General features: G+C 44.2%; 1 protein-coding gene across 1 annotated transcript in view; it reads right to left on the reverse strand.

The window, feature by feature from the left end:
• Positions 1-260: 260 nt before the first annotated feature.
• SRD5A2 (steroid 5 alpha-reductase 2) overlaps positions 261-21,704 on the reverse strand; it is a 69,260-nt gene continuing 47,816 nt past the window's right edge. The window contains exons 2-5 of the mRNA XM_074947072.1: positions 21,315-21,478; positions 7,120-7,221; positions 2,108-2,258; positions 261-327 (exon numbers count right to left, since the gene is read on the reverse strand). Coding sequence (XP_074803173.1) covers positions 261-327; positions 2,108-2,258; positions 7,120-7,221; positions 21,315-21,478 — 484 coding nt within the window. The remainder of the gene's footprint in view (positions 328-2,107; positions 2,259-7,119; positions 7,222-21,314; positions 21,479-21,704) is intronic.

Consider the following 21,704-nt stretch of genomic DNA (forward strand, 5'->3'; position numbering starts at 1 on the left):
ACATTGGTGTAACTCCATTGACAATCATGCCCATTGTTTGTCAGGGCTCCCTTTGCACATTCAGCTATGTCAGTGTCGCCAAATAAAGTTATCTGTGGTACCTACTGTAGTTAAACACAAGAGTGTTAGTTCGGAATTACATTATTGATCATTTAAACCAACAATATCATGTTACACAAGTTTTTTACAGTGAAACCCCAGTTTAAAATTAGGCTGTGTAAAAAACCCCTAAAAACCAAAGGAGTCCTTATTTTCAGACTTTAAAAAATGAAAGGAATCAGGGCTTTCCTGGACTTTGGATAGTCTGTAAACATCCTGAGATAGTACCTGAAAGACAGTAAATGAGAGTGAACCTGCATGTATGCCCAGAAAACTTCACTTATTGCTTTAATAAAGCTTAAACTTCTTCCATCCTGAAATCCCCTTCCAAAATGCCTCACTTTGTAACCAATTTCAGTAACTGCACAAAAGAGACGTTTTAAAAGATTTACACAAAAGTAACATTAAATATCAAAACTTAATATAATGTTAAAGTTATGACTTAAATCTGAATTCTCCTTGAATATCTTTTGTAGCTCTAAGGGCAAAATCCCACTCTTATTCACACCCGTGTCAATCCAAAGTAAATTGCTAGGATCTGATTCACATTTACACTATAGCCCCTTTACACTGCTGTGGCAGCCAAAAGGGGCCTTTAACATGAGTGGGAGATGTAATGTAGCTTACAGCCATTTTAAGCTCCTTTACATTGCCAGAGCTGTGTAAAGGGGTTTAATGTAAATGACAGTCAGGCCCATTGACTATTTTGGAGTTACAGTTTACTGCTGTCCTTATTTCACCCCAAAATGTCCAGGTATGGATCACTATGGTAGCTAAGAACTGCTCCTGGACTAAAGCACTTTCCTTGACTGCTGCCTCATGGAAGCTCAAGAGGCTTGTAGGAATACTCAGCAATAGAGGCTGTTACCTTTGTTGATGGAACACTTTCTTCCATTTCAGTGTTGGCTACATAAGCCACATTAATGAGGTCTGATTTTCAGAGGATGGATGGTCAATACTTTCTAAAAATCAGGCCCCATTAAGGTGCTTCAAGTTGGGCCCCCAAAAATCAGTGTACCCCAAACCATAAGTAACTTTTAAAAATGGAGGCTCTAGAATAGGGTGGACAAACTTTTTGGCTCGAAGGCCACATCGGGGTTGTGAAACGGTATGGAGGGCTGGGTAGGGAAGGCTGTGCCTCCCCAAACAGCTTGGCCCCCGCCCCCTATCCTCCCCCTCCCACTTTCCGCCCCCTGACTGCCCCCCTCAGAACCCCCAACTCATCCAATCCCCCCTGCTCCTTGTCTCCTGACCGCCCCCTCCTGGGACCCCCTGCCCCTAACTGCCTCCCCGGGGACCCACACCCTATCCAACCCCCCCTGCTCCCCGTCCCCTGACTGCCCCGACCCCTATCCACCCCACCCCCACCCCCTGACAAGCCCCCTGGGACCCCGACCCATCCATCCCTCCCCCACTCCTTGTCCGCTGACCACCCCCTTCCAGGACCCCCATCCCTAACTGCCCCCCCTGGGACCCCACCCCCTATCCAACTGCCACCCCGCTCCCTGTCTCCTGACTGCCCCCCCCGAACCTCTGCCCCCTCCAACCGCCCCCTGTCCCCTGACTGCCCCCTGGGACCTCCTGCCCTCCCTCCGTCCCCTTACCTTTACCAGGCCGCTCAGAGCGGCAGGACAGGCTTATTTGAAAGCCTTGGAGGTGGGTGGGCGCAAGCCACGCTGCCTGCGCTGCTGCATCACTGCAGAGAAGGGGGAACAGCAGGGGAGGGGCTGGGAGCTCAAGGGCCGGGCAGGACAGTCCCACGGGCCGTAGTTTGCCCACCCCTGCTCTAGAAAATGTAATAGGGAATCAACTGAAAACTCCACTTGCTAAACACCACCACATCAAGCTTTTTCCTGATGTCTCCACATTAAATGTTCTTTACATTGAATAATGAGGCATTTCTGCTTCCATATACAGTACTGAGCATTTCAATTTTATCTTGAATTCCACCCCCATCCCAGGGATTATGCAAGTGTAGGTGAGCATGAAGCAATCTTGGCTTTGGTACCTGTGATGGTGATAAGCACGTGGCCCAATGAAGCACAGTGTAAAAAGTGCAAATGCAAAGGCTGGTAAGGACCAGGTTGCTGTGGCATAGCCAAACCATTCCACTATCTCACCAAAGAAATTAGCTCCAGATACATATGTGAATAGTCCCCCTGCATTCAAAAAAAGTCACAAGTGCATATAAGAAGAGTGAAAACGAATTACCCTCATTTCAAGTCAACAACAAAACATTGCAGGGTGGGGACTGTAAGTCACACTTTTCACATTTAGAAGGCTTGATTTTCCTCCCACTGAACCCATGTAAATCAATGAATAATTCCAAAGCCAGTAGAATTATACTAAAGTAAAACTGGCACAAGTGAGAGGAGAAATAAGTCCACAGACTTCAAACCACTTTACAATCATCAATTCTCACAGCTAAAGACAGGGATGAACCTATTTCACAGATCAAACTTGGTGGAATAGGGCCTGTGTTATTCAGATGGTCAATCTAAATGATTGAATGGTCTCTTCTGGCCTTAAAAATCTATGCATCTATAAACTTCGGGGAGCTCAAATTCTGGATATATTTTGGAGCTAGAGTCCATTGCTACTCACCAAACCCATGTTAGGGTAAATTAGTAACTGAGGCAGAAAGAGGTTACCAGAGGCAACAAGCCAACAGAAGGAGTCAGAGTCAAGATCAGAATTAGAACCAGAAAGATCCTAGATCCCCATATTGAGCTCAAACCACTTCTCTCTCAAGGACAAGACACTCCCAAATCACTTCTCTCTGAACGGGACAGAAGATGGAGCAGGAGAGGGGTTGATGAGCAGGTTTGGCAATGGCAAAACATAGATCCAAAATATTGGTCAGGGCAATTTTTACACGACATGCCATAGATTCATCAGGGGAACATGCCATAGACAGGGGAGCATGACACAGAAGAAGTCTTCAGCTCTTTTGCCCTGTGGTGGGTCATTTCCACATGCCAGTCAGAAAGGAGTTAAAGCACTCCTCTGGGTACAATCAGCATCAACCCAGCACACCGGTGCGGCTTGATTGCTGCTCAGTGCAGGATGGCGCTCTGAAAGAGCAGGACTGCAACTCAGAGTTTCCCTGGGCCTTGGAAGCAGGGGGCTGCTGACCAAGAATACAGCTTGAGAGTCTAAGCTACTGAGGGCCTCTCAGAAAGGAGGAGTGTCAGTACTTCTTTCTTTTTTTTTTCTCTTTGTTTTCCTGAAGGCCTAGGTGTAGTGACAGAGCTATAGCAGTGGAGAATGCTTATGTCCCAACCCTGATGTGAGGGTAAATTAGAGGGAGATTTGAAGCCTGTGCACATGAGAGACAAAGAACCCACGTAGCATGGATCCAGAGCAAGTGCAAGTGGCTGACATGGAGCCAGCCACAGCCGTCAACCCAGCAACGGGAGTTTCAGCAGCAACTGGTGCAACAGGCCACTCAACAACAGCTCCAGACAACCCAATAACAGCAGCTGCTATCCGAGATGGCGACCCAGCAGAAAGACCTGCAACAAAACCTGGTACATCAGTTACTTGTGGGGCAACAGGTGGCCCGGGCAGCCAGGGATCCAGCGGCCAGTGAAGCTGACTAAGATGGGGCCTGATTCGTGTTTTAAAAGATTCACACTAAAGTAACATTTAATGCAGGGGTCGGCAACCTTTCAGAAGTGGTGTGCCGAGTCTTAATTTATTTATTCTAATTTAAGGTTTCGTGTGCCAGTAATACATTTTAACGTTTTTAGAAGGTCTCTTTCTATAAGTCTATAATATATAACTAAACTATTGCTTTATGTAAAGTAAAAAGGGTTTTAAAATGTTTAAGAAGGTTCATTTAAAATTAAATTAAAATGCAGAGCCCCCCAGGCCGGTGGCCAGGACCCGGGCAGTGTGAGTGCCACTGAAAATCAGCTCGTGGGCTGCCTTTGGCACATGTGCCGTAGGTTGCCTACCCCTGATTTAATGTAAAAGCTTATTATAATGTTAGAGTTATGACATAATTCTGAATTCTTTTTCTGATTTGTGTTTTAAAATATGACCCTGGGATTTTCTTGACCGCTTTCAAGCAGGACCAGGAACAGGCCTCCAGAGCACTTGGCCCTTGTATTCGCCCCCTACCTGACTGACACAGCCTGCTGAGGGCTTGACCCCGTGGCTGCTTAGGACAGGGCCGTCCCTAGGGGGGTGCAGGGCCTGGGATATAGGCGCCGAGTTTCTAATATGCCAGGGGGTGCTCCCCCTGACTCCGCCCAGGCCCCACCCCACTCCACCCCTCCCCCAAAACCCCACCCCCTTCCTGCTTCTTCCCACCCCTGCTCTGCCTCTTCCCGCCCCTGCCCCTTCCCCGCCCAGTTCTGCCCCCTCCCCTGAGCGTGCTACACCGTCACTTCTCTCCTCTCCCCGCCAGCACTTCCTGATGCAGTGAAACATCTGATCCACGGTAGGCGCTGAGAGGGAGGGGGAGGTGCTGATCAGTGGGGTCCGCTGGTGGGCAGGAGGCACGGGGGGAGGGGGAGGTTCTCATAGGGTGACTCCTCCTTGCCCCCCCCACCTGCCTGCCCATCTCCCCTTCACCTCCTCACCCTGCTCGCCCACATGCCTCCCACCTCACCTCCCCACCCGCCCACCTGCAGAGCTTCCCAAAGCGCGGGGCCTGAGGTTGTTGCCCCGATTCGCCATACCCAAGGGACGGCTCTGGTTTGGGATTACACACTGATTAAGTCTGCCATTCTGGACTTTCTCTGTATCAGCAAAGAAATGCTCCTTGACCACTTCTGTACGCAAACATGTTCCGAAGGAGTCCAGCCACAGGTGATGGCCCAAAAACTGAAGGACCAGAGAGAGGAGAGAACTGGAGTACTTGTCCAGCAGTTCATACAAATATTCCTCACTCAGGTATGGGAGCGGGTACTGAGGCATCCGCCAAGGTCATTAACAACGGTGATGCAAATGATGGAAAACTTTTTTGCTGCTATGGAACCCCCAGAGAACAGATGGAAGGGGACAACCTAGGGCTTAGAAGCTGACCCAGCCTGATGTGAAGTCTGGACAGGTGAAAGGCACCCCATGCTGGTCAGGGACAAATACCCTTGTCTTCAGTCTCTCAGTGAGTCTCAGCAACAGGCCAGAAAGGGCCCAGACAAAATCTAACCAGGACAGTTGATTCCCAGCCCTGCTAATGAGTGGGGGTTACTACGGACTTAGATGCCAAACCCCTACAACAAGCAGGGTCATCGCTGAACAAGAAGATGGGCTCAGACCACAACATGGTGATCTTTTTCTCATGTAGGCGACTGGGACACATCTGAAGAGAATGCCCCATGATGGAGTGCGAGTATGCCCAGATGTGGACAACAGAAAACAGAACAAGGAAGAAAGAGCCCGCCAAAATAACAGTACTTGGATTGATTAATGGGACAAAAGTGTGTGGTCTGTTGGACTCCAGATGTAGCCAGACCTTGGTCCAGTCTCCCCTGGCTGCTGTAGAAGGGGTCACAAGTGAGATAATCTTCCTCCAGTGCATTCATGGAGATGTGATGGCCTTCCCCAGCTAATGACTATAGTTAACTGTTGGTCAGCATATGGATGCCCACCTGGTAGCTCCTTCCTCAAATATTGGCACTACCCTGTCATTACTGGTCAGGACTGGGAATGTTTCTGGGAAATTATTCACAAAGTAGGAAAACTGGAGACTGTGACCTCTGACCTAGTCCTGGCACCTGGCTCAAGATCCATGTGACTGCCATCCAGGTTGCAGACAGAAGAGGTAACTGGGGGATTGCCATTAGCACTGCAGGCACTCGTTGTACAGAAAACAGGATGGCTCTAGCACACAGAAGGGGAGCATGACCAGCACTAGGGCCCAAGAGGCAGCATCCAGCTGCAGAGTCAGCGGAGCCAAGCAGCACCCTCATTCAGCTGGACAGATCTATGCTTGCTGAAATGGTGCGGGACAGTGGCACTACACCCATGGGCATCCCCAGCCCGGCATCCACCCCCATACAGTTTCCCATAGCTTCCCCATCATTTTCTGCAGGGAAGCATAGAAATTCTGCAGAGCGACATGAATTCCGCATGCGCACAGTAGTGCAGAATTCCCCCAGGAGTATATGCTATGATACTTGTCTCTCCAACCCTATATTTTTAGAGTACAACATCATGCAGGAAAGAAACACAGCAATGAAGACTTCTTTAGTGGGAAGTGGGGGAGTCACGCTTGGATGATGGGATTCTGACCTCCATCATAAGGGGGGAGGGTATGTGCTGGGGCAGATCCTCTGGGCACAGTCAGACTCGACACAGTGCACCTTGTGAGACTTGGCAAACCTGGAAATGGGCAAGTTCTTAAAAGGGAGGATCCCTGCTCAATGCATGGCAGCACGCTGAAGGAGCAGGACTGCAACTCAGAACTCCTGGCCCCCCGGAATAGGAGGTTACTGACCAAGGCTTGAAAGTCTTGGCTGCTCAGGCCCTCTCAGAAAGAAGGAGGGCTGGTACTTTCCTCTTTGGCTTCTTGAAGGCCTAGGACTCTGCTTTTTATGGGCTGTGAAAGCAGACTGAATTTTTGTTTTTACTACTTTAACTCCCCTGCCAGGGGGCAGATGCCCTGAACTCCAAGACAGGAGAGCACCTGCCCTGCCCCAAGGGGGCACTAGAGAGGTATAGCCTACGACACTTCCAAACCCACAGCTGGGCATCCCCCCAAAACCCAAGCTGTGCAAAGTTCACATAGAAAGTGTTCTTCAGGACTCAGAGGGTAGGAGTGGCCTGCTGAACTCTCTCCCCGTCATCTGCAAAATTTAGGCCAAAGATGTATGATTACCATGCCTCTGCAATTAATTCATGCTGTAGGGGGGAACATCTGAGTCAAGTATCCATGTGAAACTAATGGCTCCAAATAACTTTAAGAGCTTTGTGTTTTGATGTATATTTTACTTTTGCCAGCCCCCCACCTCCCTACTATTTATCCAGTTGTGCTTCTCTTTTTGGGTGAGGGGCATAAGGAGAATGTACCTTGTGGAATCTTGTAAGTATGGTCTCCAGGTTTCCTTAGCTGGCGTAGCAGGATGTCACTGTGAATATTGATTCCCATGCCAAACAAAAACAACAGAACACCTACAGAATGAAAATGAGATATTGATTGGCATGATAGCTCCTGGTCTGGCTAATTACAGAATCATAGAAATGTATGGCTGAAAGGGACCTCAGAGGGTCATCAAGTCCAGCCCTCTATACTGAGGCTGGACCAAGTGTCAGGTCAGCTGGGCAACTAGCCTTGTTTGGAGCAGGAACAGGCTGGGGCAAGAGCAGGGACAGGCTGGAATAGGAACAGTCTGTCAGAACCACTATGCCGCTGGAAGTAACCCTGACAAGATAGTGACATTGAGCAGCGTGCTTTCATTAGGAGTCTATATATCTACTTTGGGGTCACTTGGTTAGACCCTTGGTTGTGGATTGGCTGGAACCTTACTATTTGCAGGAAATTACTTCAGATGACTCATCAGGCTCAGAATCTTCATCACACTAAGTAGACCTAGACCACCCTGACAGGTGTTTGTCCAATCTTTTTTAAAATCCTTCAATGATGAGGATTCCACAACCTCCCTTGGAAGACTATTCCTGGCCTTAAATACCCTTAAAAAGTTTTTCCTACTATCTAACCTAAATCTCCCTTGCTGCAGATTAAGCCCATTACTTCTTGTCCTACCTTCAGTTGATGTGGAGAATAATTGATCGCCATCCTCTTTAAAAAGAAAAAAGAAAAGGAGTACTTGTGGCACCTTAGAGACTAACCAGTTTATTTGAGCATGAGCTTTCGTGAGCTACAGCTCACTTCATCGGATGCATAGCATATCGTGGAAACTGCAGAAGACATTATATACACACAGAGACCATGAAACAAAACTTCCTCCCACCCCACTGTCCTGCTGCTAACAGCTTATCTAAAGTGATCATCAAGTGATCATCAAGGAAGGCCATTTCCAGCACAAATCAAGGTTTTCTCACTCTTCCCCCCCCCCCCCACACACACACAGACACACATACAAACTCACTCTCCTGCTGGTAATAGCCCATCCCTCTTTGAAACCTCTCTTTATAATGCGCATGATAATCAAGGTGGGTCATTTCCAGCACTAATCCAGGTTTTCTCACCCCCCCCCCCACACACACACCCCCTCCAAAAACCACACACACAAACTCACTCTCCTGCTGGCAATAGCTCATCTTACAATGTGCACAGCAATAATCCAAGTTTAATCCAGTCTCTACGTAAAAGAATAAATGGACACAAATCAGATGTTAAGAATTATAACATTCATAAACCAGTCGGAGAACACTTCAATCTCTCTGGTCACGCAATCACAGACATGAGGGTCGCTATCTTACAGCAAAAAAACTTCAAATCCAGACTCCAGCGAGAAACTGCTGAATTGGAATTCATTTGCAAATTGGATACTATTAATTTGGGCTTGAATAGAGACTGGGAGTGGCTAAGTCATTATGCAAGGTAGCCTATCTCCCCTTGTTTTTTTCCTACAAACCGCCCCCCCCCCCCCAAGACGTTCTGGTTAAACTTGGATTATTGCTGTGCACATTGTAAGATGAGCTATTGCCAGCAGGAGAGTGAGTTTGTGTGTGTGGTTTTTGGAGGGGGTGTGGGGGGGGGGTGAGAAAACCTGGATTAGTGCTGGAAATGACCCACCTTGATTATCATGCGCATTATAAAGAGAGGTTTCAAAGAGGGATGGGCTATTACCAGCAGGAGAGTGAGTTTGTATGTGTGTCTGTGTGTGTGTGTGGGGGGGGGGAAGAGTGAGAAAACCTTGATTTGTGCTGGAAATGGCCTTCCTTGATGATCACTTGATGATCACTTTAGATAAGCTGTTAGCAGCAGGACAGTGGGGTGGGAGGAAGTTTTGTTTCATGGTCTCTGTGTGTATATAATGTCTTCTGCAGTTTCCACGATATGCTATGCATCCGATGAAGTGAGCTGTAGCTCACGAAAGCTCATGCTCAAATAAACTGGTTAGTCTCTAAGGTGCCACAAGTACTCCTTTTCTTTTTTCTTTTTACGAATACAGACTAACACGGCTGTTACTCTGAAACCTGTCATCCTCTTTAAAACAGCCTTTAACATATTGGAAATCTGTTATCAAGTCCTCCCTCAGTTTTCTTTTCTGAAGATTAAAAATGCCCAGTTTTTAAACCTTCCCTCATAGGTTATCTAAACTGTATCATTTTTGTGCTCTCTGCTGGACTCTGCAATTTACCCACATCTTTCCTAAAGAGTACTCAAACTGAGGTCTCACCAGTGCCAAGTAGAGCAAGACAATTACCTCCCAGGCTTACATAGGACACTCCTGTTAATATACCCCAGAATATTAGCCTTTTTCAGAGCTGCATCACATCCAATTTGTGCTCCTCTATAACCCCCAGATTCTCTTCTACAGTACTACTGCCTACCCATTATTCCCCATTTTGTAGTTGTGCATTTAATTTTTCCTTCCTAAGTACACTGCTCTGCACTTCTCTTTGTTGAAATTCATCTTGTCGATTTCAGACCAATTTCTCCAATTTGCAATTTCAGACCAAATTCTCCAATTTTGAATTCTAATCTTGTCCTCCAAGTGCATACAACCCCTCCTAGCTTGATGTCATCTGCCCAATTTATAAGCACACTCTCCACTCCATTACCAAAGTCACTAATGAAAATATTGAATAGTACCGGACCCAGGACTGACCTCTGTGGGACCCCACTAGATATGTCCTCCCAGTTTGACAGTGAACTATTGATAACTACTCTTTGCATATGGTTTTTCAACCATTTGTGCACCCAATATAATTTCATTTAGACCACACTTCCATAATTTACTTGTGAGAATGTCATGTGGAACTGTGTCAAAAGCCTTACTAAAATCAAGGTATATCACATCTTCCCCCTATCCACTAGGCCAGTAACCCTGTCAAAGAAGAAAATTAGGTTAGTTTGGCATGATTTATTCTTGACAAATCCATGCTGGCTATTCTTTATAACCCTATTATTCTCTAGGTGCATACAAATTAATTGTTTAACAATTTGTTTCAGTATCTCTCCAGGTATCCGAGTTAGGATGACTAGTCTATAATTCCCTAGGTTCTCCTTGTTCCCTTTTTTATTATGTTTGCCCTGCTCCAGTCCTCTGGGACCTTGCCCTCCTTCAGGAGTTCTCAAAGATAACTGCTAACTGTTCTGAGATTGCTTCAGCTAGTTCCTTAAGTAACCTAGGGTGAATTTCATCAGGCCCTACAGAGGTGAGTAGACCCAATAGATGCTGCTCACAAAGTTTCAGGAAGCTTATGGTGCAGGTACCTTGATTACCATAAGTGGGATCAGAAAGGAATTTCCCCCCAGGTCAGATTAGCAGGGACCATGGGGTTTTTTCACCTGCCTCTGTAGCATGTGTGTGTGGGTCACTTGCCAAGCTTATCTGAGTATATCTCACTTAATCATATCCCTGTGATTGCGGGAGCCTCAGGCCCTGGTGCACCTTGATCCCTCCTATTCTCTGCATGTGGCACATAATAGTCCAGTCTCCTGTGGGCTGTAATTCTTTGGTCTAATTTCGTCGTTGTGCTTAGTGTGGGGGTGCTGGGTGGGGTTGGTGGCCCGTGGTATACTGGAAGTCAGACTAGATGATCTAGTTGTCCCTTTTGGCCTCAAACGCTATAACTTGAACACATCTAACTTATCTAAATATTCTTTCACCTTTTCTTTCCCTATTTTGGCTTGCATTCCCTTCTCCTTTGTTAATATTAATTGTGTTGAGTATCTGGTCACCATTTAGCTTCTTAGTGAAAACTGAAGCAAAATAGGTATTAAGCATCCCAGGTTTCTGGATGACATCAGTCATTAGCTCTCCTTCCTCACTACGTAGAGGATCTACACTTACCTTCATCTTTCTCTTGCTCCTAGTGTATTTAAAGAACCTCTTATTGCCTTTTATGCCCCTTACTAGGTATAATTCATTTTGTACCTTAGACTTTCTGATTTTGTCTCTACATGCTCATGCTATTCTTTTGTACTGCTCCTTATCAGTTTGACCATGTTTCCACTTTTTGTAAGATTCCTTTTTGATTTCAGCCTTAAAAGCTCCTGATTGAACCATATTGGCCTCTTACTATCTTTACATCACGTTGGTAGTTGTGCTTTTAATACTGTCTCCTTGAGAAATTGCCAGCTCTCTTTAGTCCTTAGATTTTCTATTATAACTACTCATTATGTATTCATTAGGGCAAATTTATCTTTGGGGGAAGCAGGTATAAAGCCATTGACTTCACCCTTTTACACCTGGCCTGAACTGGAGCCATGCTGTCAATTCAAAATTTATGCTTTTTGGTATCCTAATGAGAAACCTACCAAATTAAATGGTTTCTGCCACCAGACCCAATACATATAAATGAATGATGACAAAACAGCATTATTTTATATTAGTTATGGGATCCTAATGTAACCTCAGCACAGCTGCTAGTATAGATGATGTGTTCCAGGAGCAGAAGAAATCTGAACAAGGTTGAAGGCATAGTATCCATGGATGGGTCAGTAGGGTATGTGCTAAAACACATGGACTATACGCTAACCCTAAGCCTCAGTCTGGAATGTAGAATGCATCGGAAGATTGTTAACCTCAGTAATCTGGAAGAACCCAGATCAAGGTGCTCAAAGCTTCCCTTCCTGGCTGCCAAGTTTCAAGCATACACATGTCTGAAAACAGAATGTATCTCATAGATTTCAAACTGACTGATTAATTCATTGTTGTATGCAGTGTTGTTGTAGCTGTGTTGGTCCAGGATGCCAGAGAGACAAGGTGGGTGATTAATATCTTTTATTGGACCAACTTCTGTTGGTGAGAGAGACAAGCTTTCGAGCTTACACAAGACCTGAAGAAGAGCTCTGTGTAAGCTCGAAAGCTTGTCTCTCTCACCAACAGAAGTTGGTCCAATCAAAGATACTACCTCACCCACCTTATCTCTCTATTGTTAATTCAGTCAGCAGTATACTTGTTGGGCCTGACTCCTCTCACATCAGAGTAAATTGAAAGTCTAGAGATATCAGTGGAGTTGGACCAGTGTGAAATTTGGGAAAGTGAAAGAAAAATCAGGACTAATTGCAGTGTTGTTGGAGACATGTTGGTCCCAGGATATTAGAGGGGCAAGGTGAATGAGGTAATATCTTTTATTGGATCAACTTCTGTTGGTTAGAGAAACAAGGTTTTGAGCTACGCAGAGCCTTCTTCAGGTAGCTCAAAATCTTGTCTCTTTCACCAACAGAAGTTGGTCCAATAAAAGATATTACTTGACCCACTGTGAAGGAATGCACCCCTGTATTCATATCCTAAACATTATTGTAATAATCTTTGTACAATATATGCCTTGTGAGGTATCATTTGGAAACTAATAATTCACTGGTCAATAATATCATGATGAAATGTGTGTAGTAAAATTATGTAACAAGTTATGAACATAAGCTGAAATCATAACTGAAGTGTGTTTACCAGACAAGTCTAGGGCATGGGTAAACCTGTTTCTCAAAGACAAACGACAAGCTCACACCTCTAGCCAGGTGTCATCAAAGCTGATGGGCCATCACCGATCAAGCAGTAATTCTTTGGCAAGGAAGTGGGGCAGAAACAAACAGATCTGCATCTGAGGCTATGTACATACTACCACTTAATGCGTTGAACCTCTTTCACCCCCAGACTCCTTGACTCCAACCTCCCAGTGGGAATGAACTTTATCTAGGGGTAACCCTCAGGAAAATGCTTTTCAAAGCATGACTGAACAGTAAAAGTGAGGGGCAAAAACAGCCCAAGTTCTCTCTCCCTGTCCATCTCTTTTATTTTCACCTAAGACAAAAGAAACAGCCATTGGATTTTGGGAGCAAATATTGGCCTGAGAGTTTCATCATAATGTTACTTTAAACATATGTTAAGGGACTTCGGCTTGATCCAAGTCTAGTTTGTTAAGTTTAGCACTAGAAGGTGTTTTATCTTTATTCTTCTTGTGACCATTTCTGACTTTAAAGCGTTATACTTGTACTCACTTAAAATCTACCACTTTGCAGGTAAATTAACTTGTTTTATTCTTTAATTAAAACTGATCCAGTCTTGTGAATTGTTTGAGTAACTCCATTTAAGGTAGCAGACTGTTGTATATTGATCCCCTTAAAGGGGCAACTGACCTAATATATCTGGATTGTCCAGAAGAGGGCTGGATAGTGCAGAACATATGTTTTTTGGGGGAAGTCCATGATTGGGAGTGTGTCACCCTGCAAGTAGTAACCAAGGCTGCTAGAAGCCAGAGAGTAGCTGGTGTTTGCTAATAGGCTGCTGGGATCAGAGCTGCTGGACATGGGCTGTGGCTATACACAGACACTCAGGCTGTGACCTGCATGATGTCTGGCTGTTTGTGAGGAGCCCAGGTTGGGAGCTACAGCAGCAAAGCATGGTGAGGCACCCCAGGATTTCAGGGCAGAGGTGACACAGCCCCTCACTAGTCTGGATTGCATCCCGGAATGTCATACCCACATTGTCTCTCCACCATTTTAATGCTAATTTTACAGTTGCCATTATTGTGACTAATATTTAACAGCTCTGTTCATGAATACTGGATGAAGCAAGAAATACCCTGGGAGGAAAAATAGTGCAACTTAAGAAGGGAAGGCCAAATTCAACCCTGATGTAACTCTACTGATGATCAAATTTATGCTAGAGATGATTTTAAGGCCCAATATTCTTAACTTTGAATTCCCTGGATCTGTCAGTTTAACTTAATGTTGTGCAATATGATAACCTTTTTGGTATTTTGGGCCCAATTCCCCTCTCCCACCTGTGTAAACCAGGAGTAAGACCAATTAAGTTTGACTGGGGTAGAGAGTAGAATGAGACCCAAGAAGTATAAGAAGAGTTGATACAATAAAGCTTATCGTTAATAAAGCTTATCCATTAGCTGCTCTTATATCAACACATCTATTACATTTTTAAAGCGTTTATTATTAACGCAGTAGTATGTGACAGTTTCATTAGAGTAAATGTGCATTTAGCTTTTCCTAACAAATGTATAGTGATAACATTATAAACTGATAATTTTAGCTTTGGAAAATTCCAGTCTTTCCTTATTAAATATTTATATTTTGGTTTGAGTCCCATCGTGTTAGGGGCTGTATAAACAGAGGTTTGTATAGCACAAGCTTCCTATCCTGAAGAGCTTACGCAATACGACAACTAATTATCCCCAGAGGCAGGTGGAAGAGTGGAGGGATACAATCAACATAGTCACTACTTGTGTCCATGTCAATTTGCTTTTATACCACAAAATTTAGCAATTACGTATGTAAATAATACTTCCTTTCCCCACCTGCCCTTCAGCCTTGCCAATACACCTTAGTAAATGTCTCATAGGCATTGTGGCAGAGGTGAGTCTGGAGAAGGGGTGACCAGCTCTAATAATTAACAGAAATGGGTCAAAGCCAGAACCTCAAAACTAGTTCCCTCCCCCTACTTCTCTGCCACAGATGCCTTTTGGGGGAGGTGGGAAGAATAGAGTGGTGGGAACTGGGATGAAGGAGAGGTCACATTAAGGGACCCTGATCCAAACTAGTCACTATTATTTTCGTCCCAGTGAAGAACCAACCCCCCAGAGAATAATATCTGGCAGATGGGGTCAGAAATATCATAAAAGCACCTGGTTTTGTGATATTTCCTTCAAACCAGGAAGTAGCTTGCACTTCACTTCCTAGTCATGCCCTTGTCTATGTCCCTAAGCAGACCCTCAGACCGACTCTGTTCACTTCTGGGTAACCCTACCCCTTCCCCCCCCCGCAGTGCCCGAGCAGATTGGAGTGAACAGGAGTGACCAGATCGTCTCATTCTCTGTGTCCACAAAGTCAGGAGACAGAATAAACTGCCCAAAGCTCCCTGTTTCCAGACATCATGGAGAGAGGAGGGGCAGCCCCCTCCCAACAGTCATGAGAAGGGGAGAGAATTCTCCTCTTGCTCCCAGAAGCCTAGAGTGAAGTGCATAGATTGAGCCCTCACACCCTTCTTATCAAGCAAAAGGGAGCAGGGGGAGGACAGTTCCCTCAGCAGCCAGCGCAAAACGGCTAAAATCCCAACCTCCCCTGGCAGCAGATACTCCTGTTTTAACTCATCAAACCCCTGCTCAACCACTGCTATGTGCCACTGCTGACATTCTGCAGCAGAGCCCCATATTGTGTACGCATCAGGAGCAAGCATTGTTACAGCCAATTTAAATACTTGGGGAAATATTCACTAATGTTGGTATTGAATTAAACACTGGCCGTGTTGTTCATTTTGGACCTGATCCTGATTGCAATGGGAATTGAGGGCATTTGGCACCTCACAGGAATCACTCAGCACATTGACTTCACAATGAATAACAACACAGTATTAATTCAATTCAAATGTTTAGATTTGAATGTTTTCCCATGCACTGTGAGCTGCTACAGAGTCAGTATGTGAGAGGCAGTAAATACAACACTGGAGTAGGACTCAGGAGACCTCAGCTTTCTTCTAACGTAACCATGCTATATACTTGTCGCCTGAGTCAGGTGGTGTCTCATTAAGTCAGCTCACTTAATTTCAATAATAAGGTCTCTCCATGACCTAACTGCAAAGTGTGGTCAACAATAGGCCCTGACCTGGCCTGGCCTGGCCTCTTGGGTTATGGTAGAGGGATGTTCAATTGATCCTCCCTTCCTACCCTGGCTTCTCCCAGGAACTTCCATTTGATTTGATAGAAAACAACCATCCCTTTTTATTTGGTCTGCTGGGCCCTGATTAGCTGCTGCCTGCTTCAGTCCTTTTAGCCTTTCTAGACAACTACAGAGATCCCAAACTTGCAACCCTTCTCTTGTTAAAGTGCTGCTTCTCTAGGGCAGGGTGCACCAAGGCAACAGGATTTTCGGCAGGGGGCTGATAATGTCTGGTACACCCTGTCACAACACCGTAGCAGTTTAAGTCCAAAAAGAGGACAAGGAGCAACAGGAAGGCAGAATGGATGTTTGAAGTCTCTGTGCAGGGAATGGATCTAGGGACTCTGCTGGAAGTGCCAAGTAACATCCAGAAGATAGTTTATAGATTCATAGATACTAAGATCAGAAGGGACCATTACAATCATCTAGTCTGACCTCCTGCACAACGCAGGCCACAGAATTTCACCCACCCACTCCTGCAAAAAACCTCTCACCTATGTCTGAGCTATTGAAGTCCTTACTGAGATTGCTCAAGAGGTTTCTTGAAGCCATAAACAAAGTTTCCATTATGGGCAAACTGTTCTGTATATCCTACACATCCTCAGCCTGAGAGCAGAGCCAATCAGAGCTCAAGGTGAAAATTCTACAAAGATAGGTGTTATTCAGAACACTTTGCTGAAGATGACCCAGGGTGGCATATCCACATAGCTGCCAAATTTTATTCCAAATGTGTCATTTTATGCAAATTCTGAGCTAATACCCTAAAGTTAAAAGTAAAGAAATAAAATCCTTAGAGGTGGCATATGTGCTACTGGGGCGGGGGGGAGGGGGAGAAGGTCTCAGAAGGCAATGAATTAACCAAATGGCAAGGCTCGAGCAGCTATTCAAGCCCAAACAGGAATCCTTCAAAATTTGAAAATCTGCCCCAATGAAGCCAATAAACCCCCTGTAGATTACAGCAAGCATTAAATAGGAGGGAAATTAGAAGTGACAAAATGGATTTTGAAGAGCAAATAGCTGAAGGTGTGAAAACAAACAATATGGGAGTCTTCATATACATCAGTAGTACGAACCCTGTGAAAAAAATCAGTGCATCACCAGAGGTTAAAGGGAGAAGTTAAGGTAGAAAAGGACATTGCTGGTAAGGTAAATGATTTCTTTGCATCTGTCTTCACTGGTGAAACCATTGGGGAGGTTCCTAACCTAGATCTGCTCTTTTCTGGTAATAAATACAAGATGTTACTAGAGAGTTAGATATCAGAAGAGGAGGTGCTGAAGCAAAGAGAATAAAAAAAGCAAACCCATATGGTGTACACCCAAGAGTTCTGAAGGAGCTCAGATATGAAATGCTAACAAAAAGCATTCATTAAAAACAGTCACTATTCAGATGTTGTGCCTGTATTTTAAAAAGGCTCTAGGGATGATAAGGGGAATTATAGACCAGTAGCATTACATCTGCACCTGGCAAATTGGTTGAAATTATAATTAAAAACAGAATAGCAGCACACCTGGAGATCATGATATGATAGGGTCTAATTAGCATGGTTTCTACAAAGGAAAATCGTGACTCACTAAACTCTTAGTATTCTTTGAATGCCTCACTGAAGCAGCAGATAAACGAGAACTACCCGACAATGTATTTAGGCTTCCAAAGGGTTTTGACAAACTCCCGCAGAAGAGACTACTAAAGAAGCCAGGTCATGGGATAAGAGGCAAGCATTATCATGGATCAAATACTAGCTAGGAAATAAATCGAGGAGTAGTATTAAATGGTCATTTTTTATCATGGCTAAAATTTAACAGTGATGTGACTCATGGTTCTATACTAAGTCCTGTATTGTTTAATACATTTGTTAGTGATTGGATAAGGAGGATAGGTAATGAGGTAACAAAATTTGCACATAACACAAAATTATTTAGGTTAGTCAGGACCAGAGAGAGTACTGTGAGGAACTTCAAAAGAGATCTGAATAACCTAGATGAATGAGCAACATGATGGCAGATGACCTGATAAATGCAAAATAATGCATATTGGAGGGAAAATATTAAATTATTAATACACCTTACAGGGTTCTAAATTAACTCCATCAACTCAGGGCAGGGACTTGGTATCACTGTCGACAGTTCAGTGAAGACCTCTGCTCAATGTACAGCTATGGTCAAACAAGCAAACTAAATGTTAAGATGCATAAAGAATGGTAAGATATATAAAGAATGGGATAGTGAATAATATGGAGAACATTATAATGTCTTTATATAAATCAGTGGTTTGGCCTTATCTGCAATGCTTTGTACAGAACTGGTCACCCCACCTCAAAAAGGATATATTGCTGAACTAGAAGGGGCCCAGAAAAGGGCAAAGAGATTATTAAGGTCTTGGAAAAACTCTCATATCAAGGAAGATTTAAGATTGGGATTGAATAAGAGGGCACATGATAGAAGTCTATAAAATAATGAATGGTTTAGTAAAGATAGATCAGGAGCTTTTTTCTTTCTGTCCCGTAACACAAGGACAAGGGGACATTCAATTAAATTAAAAGATGACAAATTCAAAATCAATAAAAGCAAATAATTTTCCACACAATATGTAGTTAGACTGTGGCAATGAGTTCCACAGGATCAAGAATGTAACATGATTTGTAAAGGGATTGGGCATTTATATGGATAACAAGAACATCCAGTTATCATAATAAAAAATAATAATAATGGCATATTAGAATGGATATTTAACCTCATGCTTCAGGGCTTAGGCCAATCTCTTAATGGTCAGACATCAAGATGAGACCTAATGTGGGGAGCAAATCATCCACCTGCTTATTTCAGGGTTCTTACACTTTCATCTAAAGCCTTTAGTACTGGCCACTATTAGAGACAGGTCACTGGGCCAAATAGATCTTGGGTTTGATCCAGTGTGGCTGTTCCTATTTGCAAATCATTTGTATATGATTATAAAAATTCATCTTATGATCAACAGACCCTGCCCTGAGCAGTGACAGGGGCCGGATATGGGGTTGTGCAGAACTTAGCTGCTGTAGTTGGGATAGGTCACAGAAGGATGGTGGCTAGGGTATATGGGTGGGTGAGTGCTGGAGGGCATCTAGGATGTGGAGAGGTGGGTGCTGGGCAATGCTAGAAGTCTGGGGGAAGGTGGTTAATGAGTGTTGGAAGGTGTTTGGAGACACTGGATGGGCGCTGGTGTATCTGGAATTGTTGACAGGTGCCTGAGGATAACTGGGTGGAAAATTGAGGGGGTATATTTGGGGGGAGACGGGACCACCAGGAGTCTGGCAGGGCTGGGCATCTGGAAGGGTTAGCTGGAGGCTAGAGAGTGTTATCTGTCTGTGAGAAGCTAGGGGAGCCTGGCACTCCCGGAACTGGTGTCCTCTCCCTGAAGTCTGCTGTCTGGTCCTCCTCTCGCAGCTGCTTCTCCCACTGTAATTCATCAGGAGGAACAGAGTATGTGGCAGATTGTGTATCACAGCGACTCCTGCTGGCTGCTGGACACAATTACAGACATTACTGCCACTCAGCTGAATAAGCGACATCTAAGCAGGCCTGCGGGAAAGTGTACTGGGCTGCTAAGTGCATGACTGTCATGTGAGATACATTATAGTTAGCAGGTCAGTGTTGGTTGTCAGGGCTGGGTCATGAGCACCTCTAACATCTTGGCTACAAACACAATCTTCCTGTCTGACGCACAAGCTTGGGAAAGCTAATCTTCTATTAACAGAGTACTGAGAACTGCTAGCTAGAAGAATCCATTGACCATATCTGTTTGGCTGACAAGCTGGAAGTATTTGACCTGGGGATGGAGAGCCTCTGAAGCTTCATTCCAGGTCCAACAAATTCAGGTGACGTGCTACCTTTTGGACCACACTATAGACTGAGAGAATCATCTCTGACAATGATGAGGAGGAAAACAAGACTGTTTATTTGTGTGTGAAAGTAGAGTGTAGGTGTTACGCTAAATCCTTACATTTTTAATAGCAGCAAGTTTGTGAAATCTGTATGAAAGGACACTTATGTAGATTTACTAGCCAATAGCTTTTTGTTTACAAGTTATTTAATACTTCAATACATTTATATTTAATACTTAAATATTTAATACTTAAATACTTCAACTACACTGTTTTTCTTTGTTTGCATTAAATATAAATATTTATCGGGCAAATTGTGTGGTACTTTCTTTTTCTGAAAGTGACTGGAAGCTGTTACACTAAAATTCAGGGTTTTTATACTGTGTAATGCTTTCTGAAAAGACAACTCTGGCCTTGCTTTCAGGAAGGGGTAAGCTGAGGTGCAAGAAAGGGGAGTATAATACTGACTGTATATAACTCACCCCCACCTCGCCCTATGCTGGCTCTGCTGCTGACTTGTGGTGTGACCCTGGGCAAGTTTCTTCACCTCTCTGGCCTCCCCACTCGGTTTTGTCTATTTTGACCGTAAGCAGGGGGAAACTTTTGCTAGGTTTGTTCTGAGTGTCTAGCACAATGGGACTCTGACCTCAGTTGAAGCCTCCAGGCATTACTGCAATTCAAATAGTAAGTCATGAGATCTTTCTGCAGAACATAGATCCCCAGCATGTTGCAGAATATATAGGGCCCTAGTTATAAGTAAGGCATTTTATATAAGGCAAGCCCAAAAGAAGGTTTGCTCAACCCCCCGCCCCGCCCCCCATTTATCATCATTTCTTGTATTCACATTTTTAAAAATCTTCCCTTGAGCTGAGCACAACATGAGTAACATCAACTGGCTTCCTCTGCTAAATAACTCACTCTCAGTGAATTTCCAGGGTCAAATTCAGCCTGCATACTACATCGCTGAAGTCAGTGGAGTTGAACCTACTTACACCAGGACCAAATTTGTTCTTTAGACTTTCCATGTGCCTCAGGTGGAGAAGGAGGTTAGTCTCGGAGGCCGTGTTTACATAGAGGATTTGCCCTGACTTCATCCATCAGTGACCAGCCATCAGTATAGCTGCATCAGTGCAAGCCCCTCATATGGGCAAGGAAAGCCACAATTTGCATCAGCGGAGCTTGTGGCTTTGTTTTGTCTGCAGCAGTGCAACTCCAATGGCCAATTGATGGAATTAGGGAGAATCCCTAGTGTAGACGAGGCCTGAGAAGTTCATTTGGAATTTGCAACTCCTCAGGCCTTAACAAAAGTCTAATGTGGTGCCAAGAAGGATATAGCAAGGCTAATGATCTGAGTCTGTGCTTTAATAGCTGGTGTTTTCAAAGGTGGCTGCTTGGCAAAAAGCTACTACATTTAACTCCTCTATTTTCATTGTGAAAATGGTTCTTTTTAGTCTTTACATCTGGGTCAGCATGCAGGTTTTGTGCTGATTCCTGTCACCACTGACTTTGACTCACAAGTGCAATAAAGTTTAGAACACAGTTCAAAATGCTTACAAACTGCTTGGAGAGTAGATGCTGGAAATCCTGTAGTCTGTAATTACCTGATGTAAATCTGAAGTCAGTGAACCAATCTTTTGGGTATTGAGCGCAGTAAATCATGTAGTATCCTTGAAGGAAACCATTATAGATACAGAATAGTATGCCAAAGAGAAGTATCTGCAGTGGGAAAGGTCTGCCTCTCGTGAAGAATGAGTAAATAAACGTCCTAAGGTAGATAAAAAACACAGTCAAACCAGAAGTAAACACCACATTTCAACACATACATAAATAGATCTTGGTAAAATGCTGGGTTTAAAAAAAAATAACATTTTCAGCTTATGTGGGCTAACACTACCCTAACATAATTCTTTTACTATTTTTTTTCCACTGTGTCTTTATTAGGAAGTTTATAACAGGTTTACAAATCCTAACCGTGTAAATATTAGTGACAA

This window comes from Natator depressus, chromosome 3, assembly GCF_965152275.1.
Source record: "Natator depressus isolate rNatDep1 chromosome 3, rNatDep2.hap1, whole genome shotgun sequence".
Lineage (NCBI taxonomy): Eukaryota > Metazoa > Chordata > Testudines > Cheloniidae > Natator > Natator depressus.